General features: G+C 40.2%; 1 protein-coding gene across 9 annotated transcripts in view; it reads right to left on the bottom strand.

Moving 5' to 3' along the window:
- NBEA (neurobeachin) overlaps window positions 1-13,035 on the bottom strand; it is a 472,923-nt gene that overhangs the window by 277,202 nt on the left and 182,686 nt on the right. For all 9 annotated transcript variants that reach the window (XM_066621990.1, XM_066621993.1, XM_066621995.1 and 6 more), the window contains one exon: window positions 8,923-8,984. In XM_066621990.1, coding sequence (XP_066478087.1) covers window positions 8,923-8,984 — 62 coding nt within the window. The remainder of the gene's footprint in view (window positions 1-8,922; window positions 8,985-13,035) is intronic.

Below are 13,035 nucleotides of genomic sequence, written 5' to 3'. Positions count from 1 at the left end.
CCCCCAGTGATGCCACTGATGCAAGTAAAGAAAATGTTTCACGTACATTTCAATTTTGAATAAATTTACATAAGAGTTGTTGGCATCCTTCAGTCTCGGAAGACTAAGGCGTCACGCTCTGAATGGTGGTTCTGGAACAGAGTGTCCTCTCCAATGCGCAAAGCCTGGGTAAAGTAGGTATGGAGGACAGGCTGTTACCCATGCAGCAAATCCCCCCTCTCCACGTCGCTGAAATGGTCCAATGGAAAGGCAGAAGCCAATACGGTTGGTTCCAGCGGCGTCGCAGGAGTTGCCAGAACGTGACTGTGTTCAGCCATGAACTGCCTCAGGGACTCCGGCTCCGGATTTTGCCTCGAGGTTGACTCCTGAAGCCTTTTCCATAACTGGATATAGCCCTAAGGCAGTGGAGGTTTGGGATCAGAGTTTTCCTTCTCTCAGATGAGCTGCCTTCCCAGGCTGACGAGTCCCATCTACCCATCAAATTTACATAAATGAATGCATTAAAGATGGAACTTATATGAATAAATGAAGGTCTTGCAATAGCTCATGGCCTATAAAAGACCTTGCACAAAGCAAGGCCGGCCTTTCCTTTGCTGCCACGGCTGCATCACAGACGTGAAACAGCAAGCAGTGGAGGGAGCCCTCGTCCCACAGCTCACGCGAGAGGTTGAACAGTTTCCTCACGCTGAGAGCAGTTGTATCAGCCAGCACAGGCTCCAGCAAGTCTCCGGAGGGCCAGAGCTCATTGGAGACTGGGGGCTCCCTGAGGGCCAGATTGGGAGACCTCGAGGGCTGCAACTGGCCCCAAGGCCAGGGTTTGGGCACCCCTGAGTTAGACCTATTGGGTATATTTTGGTGCTGAATCACAAAAATGGCATTGTTGTTGCCCAATTGGCTCTAGTTTTGGGGGTATGGCATAGCCACCTTATATGGTATTCAAGCAGCTTCCCTGCTTGAGGGATAACATACAGACATCAGAAGCGTAATAATATGTTTTCTCCCTTACAGAAAACAGTAGGCAGGGGCCAGCTTTAGGAGCTGTAGGGCCCAATTAGAAACATTTTTTTTTTGTGGGGGGACCCAGGTTACACTGTTCTATAATTAAAATATGTAATTCATGTATAGTTTAAAAAATTCAAAATATAAACAAACACTACTGACTTTTTAAGAATTCAAAAGAAAGTTAAAATTGTTGCTGTTCTCGATGAAACCTACAATGTGCTGTTAGGTGTCCGTTGCAACGTTGTGTGTATTTGACAACACTAGATTACCTAGCCCCCCCCCTTAGGTGCAGGGCCAAATTGGAAGTAATTGGTCCAATTGGTTTAAAATTGGCCCTGACAGTAGGTCTGTGTATGTATGCAACAGAGATTTTAAATGGGAAAATGGAGAAAGTGTTAAACATCCCTCTCAAGATATCACAGTCCATTTCAATTGGTGTCTCCACCATGTATTATCTTAAAACAATCTTCACAAGAATGTAAGGTAAGTATTAGTATGCCCATATTGAAGCTGGGAAGCAAAGTCTGAGACGATCTAGTGAGTTCATGGCAGAGATGAGATTTGAACCAGATTCACAGGACTCTTAGAGCCCAATATTGTGCTCAGCGTGCCAGGTTACTGCTGGTACACACTGTCACAAACGTGCCATAAGGCACGTTTGCCAGCTCTAATGCTGGGCATGGACCACAGAGCAGTAAAACGGGGATGGGGGAGGAAGCGTTCCAGGGACGGGGGAGGTGGGCAGAGGGCAGGGAGAGGATGGGGGAGGCATGCCAGAGGAGGGAGCAAGGAGAGAGAGAGGCGGGACCTGTGGAGCGTTGCTCCACTGGATCCAGTGCCTGACACAAAGCCTCTTACCTCACCGCTGACCTTTTGGTCGGTGGTGAATCAAGCAGCCCCATTGCGGGGATACTCCCTTTACCAGGGGGAAGGGGACAAAAGTCCCCTTTTCCTGAGGTGCTGTCCGTGGCTGCTGTGGGAGTGCAGGATGCGGTGGCAGCTGTTTTTGGTGCCACCACAGCTACGCACCACGGGAGCTCAGAATTGGGCTCTCAGCCATTATGGTATACAGGTCTCTACAGCTCCTGCAAATTAATTCTTTCTTCAAATGGTGACTCATACACAAAGTCTCCAATATTCATACCAGTTCCATTCCTGAGGTCTGTCCAGAAGTTGGAATGAGCTCTTGGAACAAATAATTCTTGCCAACCCAGCACTACTGCAACTGTGTAAGGAAGATCTGGATTGCACTGTTTCTGCCAAGGCAGGCAGCCTTTGAGGTTGACTATATAATCTATGGGAATGGGTTTCCCAGCTAGCACACCTGGGCTGAGAAGTCCTTAACTGCATCATACATACCAGCTGTAACCACCAGGTTAAGAAAAAGCCACTTGACCTACTTGGTCAGTCCAAAGTAGCCAAAAATTTCCCATACCCCAGCCAACTGGGTATGGGGAAAAGGAGGCCTAACATGGTCTGTTATTGACTACTGGCTAATCTTGCAGGTCAGTGGGACGGTCAATTTGCTTCCAATCACAAACAAAGGGAAAGACTGCCACTCCTGTTGTTAAGGCAGTACAAATAAACTGTCCTTTTACTGCTTTCCTTGGGCAATGAGCAGGTTAGGCAAAACATCAACCTCCCACAACTTCCAATGGCCAGACCCATTCCCTTTAAACTACCCCAATCAACTACCGAATTAACTACCTTTATACAAGAGTTAAAAACTTTTGGCATCTAAAAGCAAAAGGATAGAACAAAACTTCTACAGAGAGAGTCACTGCCAAAAAAGGTAAACATTTACAGTACCCCAGACAGTGGAAGTGCCTACAGAAGGGGACGCCTTGAAGTACAAGTAGGCTGATATGGGAGAAGGTAGCCTTCAAGGTATCCTGGGCCCAACCCAAATAGAAGATCAAAGATTAAAATTAGTTCTTTGAATTGGGCCCAGAAGCCAACTAACAGCCAGTGAAGTGGTTTCAAAATCAGTATCATATGTTCTCTGTCCTCCTTCCCCCAGTCAATACTCTGGCAGCTGCATTCTGTACCAGCTGTAGTTTCTCAAAACTCTTCAAAGGCAGCCTTATGCAGAACAGATTAGAGTAATCTAATCTGGATGTTGCTAACACCACAGTCTTATGCATGTTTACTCAGAAGTTAAGTCCCGATGTATTCAGTGGAGCTTATTTCCTAGTATGTGTGTTTAGAATTGTAGCCTAGGGTATAAATTCGATAGCCAGGTCATTTCTATGCAGAAAAGGGTACAGCAGACAAACCATCTGAAGTGGGCAAAAAACACTCAGCTGTCACTCCAACTGGAGCATCCAGAAGCAGTAGCAAAGCAAGACACACACCCAAGAGGCAAAATTGATAGTACAAGTTACCTTGGGTTGGATTCAAACCCTTTTTTCAGCTCATGCACATGAGGGAGAGAGGTGTGGTTTTTCTGGTAATTTCCATCTCCACCCCCTATATATTGCCTCATTCCTAAGTGTCAGAAGCAGATTCTTGGAGGTAGCTGGAAGATGAAGGGGAAACTGCCAAAAGCTGCATTACTCCTTATCATGTATAAGATAGCTTAGAAGCCCATATGAAAGCTACCATTGCTTCTGCATTAACATCATCCTAGGGCTGTGTGCAGACTTCATCATACCAACTTCTGGTTATTTTGGTAATGTATAAGATAAAGATTTCTAATCTTAAATATACAAGAATCGTTTTAGAACAGTGGTTCCCAAACTAGTGGGTCATGACCCAGCAGGGCACGCCCCGTGCTTGGAGTGGCCTTGCAGTGATGGCAGTGATGGTGCTGTAGTGATCATGGTGCCACAGAAACTAAGGAGCTTTTCTACAAACCTTGGGGTAGTGCTGGCCTTCAGCACAATGCGGAGAGTTCGCAATCCCCCCTGCGGGCTTCCCGCTGCTCCAAACAGCTCTTTTTGCCAATTGACCCACTTCTGGTTTTGTGAGACTAGGAGTTGGTCTCAGTTGGAGAAAACAGCTGTTTGGATCAGTGTGGAGACAAGCAGAAGGGACTGTGAGCCCCCTGAACCCTGCCAAAGACCCCCTGCACCCCCAGGTATGTACAGATCGCTGCGGTGGTGCCCTCCTGCCCCACAAAGACTTACCAGGTTCCCAACTCCCCTGTAGGAGTTTGGGAACCATTGTTTTAGAAGATAATTTTCATAGTGCAAAAGGTATTTTTCATTTGTCAATAGACTATTTTGAAAGAGGTAATGTATATAAGAGAGGTTATATAATCTCTTATATATAAAATAAAAATATATAATAATATATATAAATTATTTATTTAATTTTTACCCTGTCTTCTACCATTCTCCCCAAAGGGCAGCCAAGGCGGCTAACAACCAATGAAAATATATCAGGGACATAGACTATAAAATGCACATTAACTGCCAGTCAGGCAAACAGCATCCCAAAAAACCAATAATCATAAAATATTAAATAAATTACTAAAAAGTGCAAGCCAGTCTGCAGCCATCATACCTTAAGATTTTACAGGGCACATTTTTTTACATATAAAGTTTTTACATTTAAATAGGTAAAGTATATTTTCAGCCTCAATACTCAAGTTGTATACTTCTTTCAAGTACACATTAACCATGCCTTCATGGAAAGACACCTTCAAAATATACTAGCTTAGCTATAAGACTGGAATTTCATTCTCCCTATAACAGCTTCATAGGGAGTCATATCATAAAAATAACTCTGAGTTATAATAATAGAAATCATTTTTGCTTGTTACAAGTCAAATCCGTCTTCATCAATCTGCAAGTAGTGCCTCTAGGATGGTCATGTATTTCAATGCCTCAAGTAAACATTTTTTTTAGGAAAGGTGACAAGAAAAGGACTTTTCCTTCCTTCAGAACTGGCCCTTTATTTAAAACCCTTCATTCACATTCTAAAGATTATATGAACTTTGCCAAACTTCCATCTTGACATTAAGTCCCTTTGGGTTAATCAGAAGAATAAGCTAAACATTACTTAAAAAAAAAAAGTTATAAGAATTTAAGAGCTATCAAATGTGTTTTGGAATTTTAATTTTTTTTAAAATGATTCACTGACTAGTCCCTGATTAAGCAGCCACTTAATATACTGAAAAAATGTAAAAAAAAATTATATTAAATATTAAAGACATTTATTTTCTACTTAAGAAAACAAAAGTCATTGAGAAATACAGAGAATGCAAGCAGTTTTTTTAAACACTTTATGTAAGCAAAGGTGAAAACTCCCACAAGATAGCATAAGTTTAGATTGAGTACATCAGTATTCTGAAGGAGGGAGCTTTTATAACAATCTGGAAATAGTTAAAAGCTATTGTAGTTCTTCAAGAAAAGAAAGGAAATATTCCTGAAAACCAAATCTGCTCTTTATCAAAGAAGTAACTATAGTAAAAAGAAAATCAAACTTTGAGAAAAAGCTTCATGGTTTATTTGAGAAATCTACCACAAAACAGTATCACAGCTGTGACATATCAAACTAGGTTATGAGGAACAAAGACTAGCTAATAAAGGACAGATCTTGTCAAAAAAAAACCCAACATCTTAATCCTCCCCCACCCCACCCCAAATTAACTTCATTCAAATGCACTGAACATGCCATTATATATTATGTGCAGAAAAATATTATGAGGCACTATAGATGCAATAACCAAAATTGAGCTAATTCTAACCACAAGTTCATATTTGTGAAATGCAGAGTGTTAGTACAAATGAAGGAAAAGGAGTAGTAGCAACTAAAATGCAAAGGAACAACAGCCGTTCTGTGGTGCCAAATAATGCAGTATCCCTACAGGAGTTTCCATACAGCCAAAATGTATTTTTCACAAAGCCTGAATTCCTCTGGGGGAGCAGCCTTGATTGCATATCCTTCAGAGTTTAAAAACCTGCCCATATGAACTGAATTATCCATGACATGTACCTTCAGACGTTTGTAATGTGATATTTCATGTAAATTTAGACCATACCTTGGACATGAGCCTCTGGCAATGTTAAGTTTATTCAGGAGCTCAGATAAGAAAAAAATTCTGACATCCTTGCTAATCTGTAGTCGTTAACATAGAATTTCCAACATAAAGAGCATAAAAGCATCTAATTTGCTGTAGCAAATGAAAGGAAAACAAACTTTGCATTTCCCTTTCCTTTTTCAGGGTCTACTGTTACCCTGGTTTATGCAAACAAAATCATTTCATAGGCCCTTACAATAATCTATCTTTCTGAAGATGCATACTTCAGACTCCTGCAACCAACTACAGAATATAATTAATTCTGAACATACAATCAGAACTGTTCGTACTGTGAAATACTGCTTAACTTATGTCACAAAATTAAAAAAAAATTCTTATGCAAGCTGGTTAAAAATCAGTTGGAAACACAGGAGGCCCCTCGTAGCCGCGGTTTCCATATACACAGATTCACATCCACGGATTGGGTCCGCGGGGGCCACTGCGCGCTCCCCCTCCAGAGGCAAGGGGAACTCTGCTCCCCTTGCCTCCGGAGAGTCTTCAGAGCCCAGCATAGCATGAGTGCCCTGGTATCCGTAGTTTCACTTAACCGTGGGAGGTTCCAGAACGGAATCCCCATGGATATCTGGGCACGCCTGTAATTAAAAAAAAAGATAGAAGATGAGAATTAATACTTCCATTTTCAAGAGACATCAGTTATGTTTCACAAAACATCCTCATCTCAAAGTTCTGTACTTTGCCATCCAGAATCCATCCCTACCCAAGTTAGTAACAAAGCATCTTAACTAAAGCTGAATTTTCAAGGAAATTAACTAGTTAAAAGAGTAAAAGCCCAATCTTATCCAACCTTCCAGCACCAATGCAGCTGCAATGCAGCCCTGAGATATGTGAACAAATGTTTCCTGACCTTGAGGAAGTTTCCGTGACTGCCCCCACCACTACAGGATGCAGCGCACATACAGCTGCATCAGTGCTGGAAAGTTGGATTGGGCCCTAAAACACTTTGATTGGACCAAAAAGGGGGTCCATGGTTAATCAGTCTATAGATTTCTAAAAAAGGATTATTTTTTTAAAAAGTAGCTATAAAACTGTAGATGGAAAGTTCAGTCTTACAAGAAGCATTTTCTGCTGTGAGAGAGATAACACAGCTCCCTACCTTATGCACATTTTTATATTATGCTTGTGAAATGACCAAGCAAGGAAAATTGTAAGCCTTCCAAAATATTCTGGAGTATATTTTCAATGATCAGCTCCTGAATCAAAGGAGCTGTACATTTGCTTTTCTGAGAAATTCAGAAATACTGACTATCTGCTGGGAAGAGTGAAGGAGAATAGAATTGCATTTCAGCACACCTAAAATTGTCTTTCAAAATAATAAGATCAACAACATAATGCAGCTGTGTTTGTTGCACAGCTTAGCTATGATGCCTAAAAGGGGGGGAAAATAGCAGAGGAGCTTAAATTTCTCACTCTTCCCCTCAATCAATATTTGAGGCAAGTTACATCTCTAGAGTCCTTAATGGCAGGAATTCCTGGAGCCAGCAAATGAGTAATGTTAAACCAATGATCAGATGATGAGACCATCAAAACACTCTAGACCCTAATGCTGCAATCCACTTTATCCTTGTGAACTGCAGTTAAAAGAAAGGGCACAGAAGAACATATTGTAAGTTATTCCTGCTCTTAAAAAGCCACCTAGAACTGCTTGATAGAAAACTCAACAGCCTTAATGCCTACATTGGAATTTTCCTTGAACCTAGGACTTAACCATTGCAAATTTTTCAAGCTCTTGGCATGAGAAGTTTCGAAGCTCAGCCCCCAGGAAGGATTACTGACAGGGAGGTCTTTCCTTTTGCCCTTCCCTTGTGTAGAGAACAACAAAAAAAGACCTACACGTTTGTTTGTAGGATCCAAATGGAAGACAAGCAGCCAATGGACCAGCAAAAAGCAGGTAAGTAGGGAAAAATATCTAAAATTAGTTGTAATATGTAATGACATTCAAGTCTGAATAGGATTGAAATGTTTTTAAGAATTTGTAGACACAATTTGGTTAGTAAAACAGAAGAAAAACAAAGACATAGCTAAATTACCCACTAAATTAAGAGCAAGTGCAAAGGTTAATGGCTTATATTCACAGAAATGTCTTAAAATCACTGTGTGTGCATACATTTCTATTTGAAACATATTTCTTGTTAAAAAGGGGAGTATATACTAGACTAATAGCTGGGGAAGATGTTAACATGTTTATTGGATCGCAGAGACACATTTTATCCTTGAAAGTATACTATAATGCCAAAATTTAGATTTATCACCCATTTACAGTTACAATGAAAAGTCAATCCACACTTATGGTCTGGCTCTTCCCATCCTACAACGATATACTTTCACCAGCCCTAACCTTGACTGTCCTCTTCCTTCCTCTGGTTTCCTGGGTGTCATATATAAGGCCAATTATATGGCTTCCAGTTTCATACTTACACTTCTATGACGCAATACTCTACTGCATCTCATATTAAGTTCATTTATCAATTTTGTACATTTCTGAATGTCACACTGCACTAGCTGGCTTTGCACAGTAGCTGGCTTTGCACAAGCAACCACGGCAAAAAAGAAACAAGCAAAATGCCATGCTGATAACAAGAATCTAAGGTGCCTGATTCTGACATGGAAATTGGGTGAAGTGTTACTATGCTTTCAGTGTATGCAGCCGCTAATCTGTTATGTTCTCAATCTATATGCTTAGCCCCCCACCTCAAAAGGACTTCCTCTTCTAAAAGCATCAGCACATAAATTACATTGCATTGAATGTGCCAGAACACAGAATTAAGCAGTACTGCTGACTTATGCAGGTGCAAGAGCACTTGTTTAACTATTTCATCTCACTTAACAACAAACAATGAAAGATGCATCATCATTCAAGCCAGGAATTATCTCACCTGTGAACAAAGAAGCATAACGAGTTCAACCACCGAAGTACTTGACTTCATGCAAACTAGGCCTGAAACAAAAGGAACACAAAGGTTAATTTTACAGATCAATAATTATAAAGCTTAACTGCTCTAGTTATGGAGCTGTTCAGAATTAATTAAAACTGCCAGAAAAAATAGATCCATACTTTGGAATCCTAAACACTTTGCATAAAATTTCTACACAATCACCTGCAGCAGCCTTCAAATCAGACATTGTTATATCCTATGCATGTCTAATTAGAAACAAGAACTGAGCTCAGTAGGGCTTATTCCCAAAATATGCTTGCAGAGCACTGAACAGCCTTAGACCTCTATTATTCTACATGCTAGAAGAGAATTAAAATAGTTTAAATACTACATTGCAAAACAGGTGTATTCAATATATTTTAATTATGTTTGGGACACAATGTTTTCAAGATGTATGTAAAGCAAAAATTGCTGTATGCTAAATTAGGTGGTATGGGGGAGAGAGGCAGTAGTAGCCTGCAGGAATAGCCCCTTGGACTTCTATACTATTGAAATCACCTTCTTAGCAACCTGATTCAAGTTGTGCAAGTAGGCAACAGAATTAGATACCCAACACTTGCTTCATTTGGTTCTGCTTGCCTTCTGCTCATCTCTTCTTAGGAAGTCACTTCTGTTTATATTAGTAGTTCTCTTTTTCCTTTTTTCACGAAATACTACTAAATTTGAAATATCACCCATTAGAAGATCTTTCTAATATTTGGCATCCTGAGCTACATGTCAACTTTCAAGGCTGGTTGGAAATTACCAAATCATGATCACCAAATGATTAACATTCCTTTTTTATGGAAGGAGAGATATACAAAATGTTTCACATTCATACTTTTCTAATAATCAGGTGTCTTGTGTATAGCTAGTTTTAGCTTTCTAACTAGTTGGGAGTAGTGTAACCATTTGACATACATTTGTGCCTATCAACAAAAGAAGACGTATAAATGTCCACCCACCCTTGTCATCAGCATTATTATTGCTATCCTATCCATCAAGTTGCTTGAGAGGGCTTGCATGGTTCTCTCCTTTCCCCATTTAAACCCAGAAACCCTGTGAGGTAGGTAGGCAAAGAGATAGTTCTGGCCCAAGGTCAGTAACCTTCATGATTGAATGGGGCTTCGAAACTGGGTTTTCCTACTTCTAATCAAATACATCAGACTGGTTCTCCCTTTCAGACCCTGGATTCTTCCTGCTTGTGACTGGAAATCCTCCTAAGGTTGATTGAAGGGATAATGGAAATCCCAAACCCTAACATTCCACACCCATGTCCTTTCAGTACTGACCTCTAGTACAAAGCAAATGGTATACCTGAAGACCTGCTTGTTGGATGTTAAATAAATTGTTATTTTTAGACTTGTGGGAAAGATGTATGAATGTCTCCATTAGAGTTTTCTAATAATCAGAATTTCTTGGACAGTGTGTCTACCAAATTTCAAACTTATACTCAAGTGCAATAATTTTTATTTCAACACTTCAGATGAGTGAAACCCAAGAATCTTTAAAAAGTATGATACAGTACATCCCCACATTTTATTGAGAATATTTTAAGTTAAAATATGGTCTCATTAATAACAGCAGGCCAACCATTTTTGCTAGATGATTGAGAGTAGCCGCAATATATTCCCAGAGTTACTTTCCACTTTCTCCTTACCAAAGTGGAAATCAGGTTCTATTTATATGTGTAAAAAGACCCCATTTCTTTTCAGTAATCACAGAGGTTAAAGATGCATTTCTTAAATTAATGTAACATCCTTTGTTAAATTAATGTAGCAGCCTTGCTGCATCATTCTGCATATCATTCTGTATAAGAACATCTCAAAGTAGTGCCAAAATACATTCCTTATTTCAGAATAGCACATTACTGTTTAAAGGGGAAAAAGTAGTGTGGCATTAAAGTCCCAGATGTACATAAAATAACATTTGGTTTGCTTAGTGCATGCTATTATCAGGAGGAAAATTAAATTTCATCAGTGCCGCTGAATAGGATGGGATAGTTTAAATAGGATAGTTTCAAACCTATAACCAAACAGAATATGGTTTAGAATGACAGAGTTTAAAAAGGCATGAATATAAATCAGGAATTTCTTTAGCACAAATCATTGCCTGTAACTCTAGTTTTGAATAGGTATGTTAAATTGATTCAAATAGGCATGAACAAAGAGCCATTTGAGACAAAAGTGTTCCTACACAATAACATGTATATTTATTGCAGGTAATGGATAAATTCTCCTTTGTGCCCACTTTGCTAACAACCCTATCTTATTGTAGACTAAGACAGAACACGCTGTAGGACGCCACCAGCATTTCACTCTATCAGATTTACAGGCAGATAGTTAATTAATGAAATAAGTGGTAGATGTAAAAATCTCATTTAAAGAGACAATTGGTGTAATTGATCACTTTTTCTCATACTTAAGAGCTGGAGGATCAAAAAGATTAATGGACATTTATCACCTGCAAACCACATCAGCTACTAGATATGTGACAAAGAGGAGCTAAACAGAAGACAATACAGTCCAAGCACCCAGAATTACCATGGTCTTAGCTACTATGCAAGAGAGCTACTTGCAACAGCTTCATTATCTAACCAATGGTGGGGCCAGTCCCCATCTTGTAATGGTATTCATCATGTAGCCTCCCAGAGTTTGTCAAAGGCAGGGGACAGAAGAAGCCTCCAGTAGCTTCTGTACTCCACAGGCAACATATGGACAGGTTCTAGTGAGACTGCAGAATTGGTAAATGCAAGGCAATATTTGTTCGTTCAGAGAGAAAGGTGGTATATGCATTATTACATTACATAACACAAAAATATGAAATTTGCAGCTCACCTTCCTATTTATAGTTTTCAAACTTACAAAGAGGGGGTGAGATTAGTGGCTACTAATGCCACAGTGACCCTTAATTTTACACTGGAAGAGCTTTTTCTTTACTACTTTTTCCCCTAAGGGAAAGTGGTATTTGGGAACTCTCGCCTATGCGTTGCTACCTCCCAAGCATACTGTTTCTGCCTTCTCATTGTATCCTATGCCTCCACCATTAAACAGAGGTGCCAAACATAAGGCCCAAGGGCTGGATAAGGCCCCTGGAAACTCTTCATCTGGTCCCTGTGATAACTGGGCTGTTCCAGCACCATCCTTTCAGCAGCCTTGTTTCTGCTGAGCCTCTAGGAGGGAGAGACAGAAGGAAGCCTCAAAAGGCAAGGGATGCTTAAAGGGGTAAGGGGCAGACCAAGAGGGTGAGAGACACTGCCAAAGTGCTGGGAGAGTCCAGTGGGCTGCCATTTCAGCAATAGTATTTCTGTGAGTGTCACTTCGTTGACCACCTCTCAGCTGCGGTGATACTCTCTGTGACCACCTCTCAGCTGCTGCAGACGTGATACTGCAGCAGAAGCGACACTGTTGAAAGGGCAGTCCACATGATAACTGGCTCTCCCATATCTGGAAAATGCGATCAAGATTTGCACGCTTTCTCTTCTGTCATTTGCAGCCAACGATGTTCTGTGTGAGAACAAAGTGCTTATTTCTGGTCATCATCTGCTTAATGACATCACATCCTGCTTAATGATGTCACTTCTGGGCCTCAGCAGGTGCCATGAATGTTATTCGGCCCACTATATGAAACAAATTTGACACCCCTGGACTATGGGGAAGAAATCTCTAGAATATCATAATAAATATTTCAGACACTTGACAGCTTCCCTGAACATAAATATGGATACTTTCCTTACAGTGCAATCCTTTGCATATTTATGCAGAAATATATTCCACTGAATTCAATGGCACATACTTTCCAGGTATAGTGTGTATTGAATTGCAACCTTAATTCTGTTACCTCAGCCCAACATTCCACTAAATGCAATGCTGTGATATCCAAACGATATGAGCAAATAATCTCAATCTATGGACCATATGCAAATAAATGTGAAAATAATGGCAGGAAAGGGTAAAATGGCAGCTGACAATACAAAAACAATTATACTATTATCATAAATATTTCTATGATATGCTGTTCCTTCAAAGTTTAAACAGCATAAAAAATAAAAAGATAATTTCAGTGGGATGATAT

The sequence above is a fragment of the Tiliqua scincoides genome, chromosome 3 (genome assembly GCF_035046505.1).
Source record: "Tiliqua scincoides isolate rTilSci1 chromosome 3, rTilSci1.hap2, whole genome shotgun sequence".
Lineage (NCBI taxonomy): Eukaryota > Metazoa > Chordata > Lepidosauria > Squamata > Scincidae > Tiliqua > Tiliqua scincoides.
This window is presented reverse-complemented; position numbering and strand designations above follow the sequence as displayed.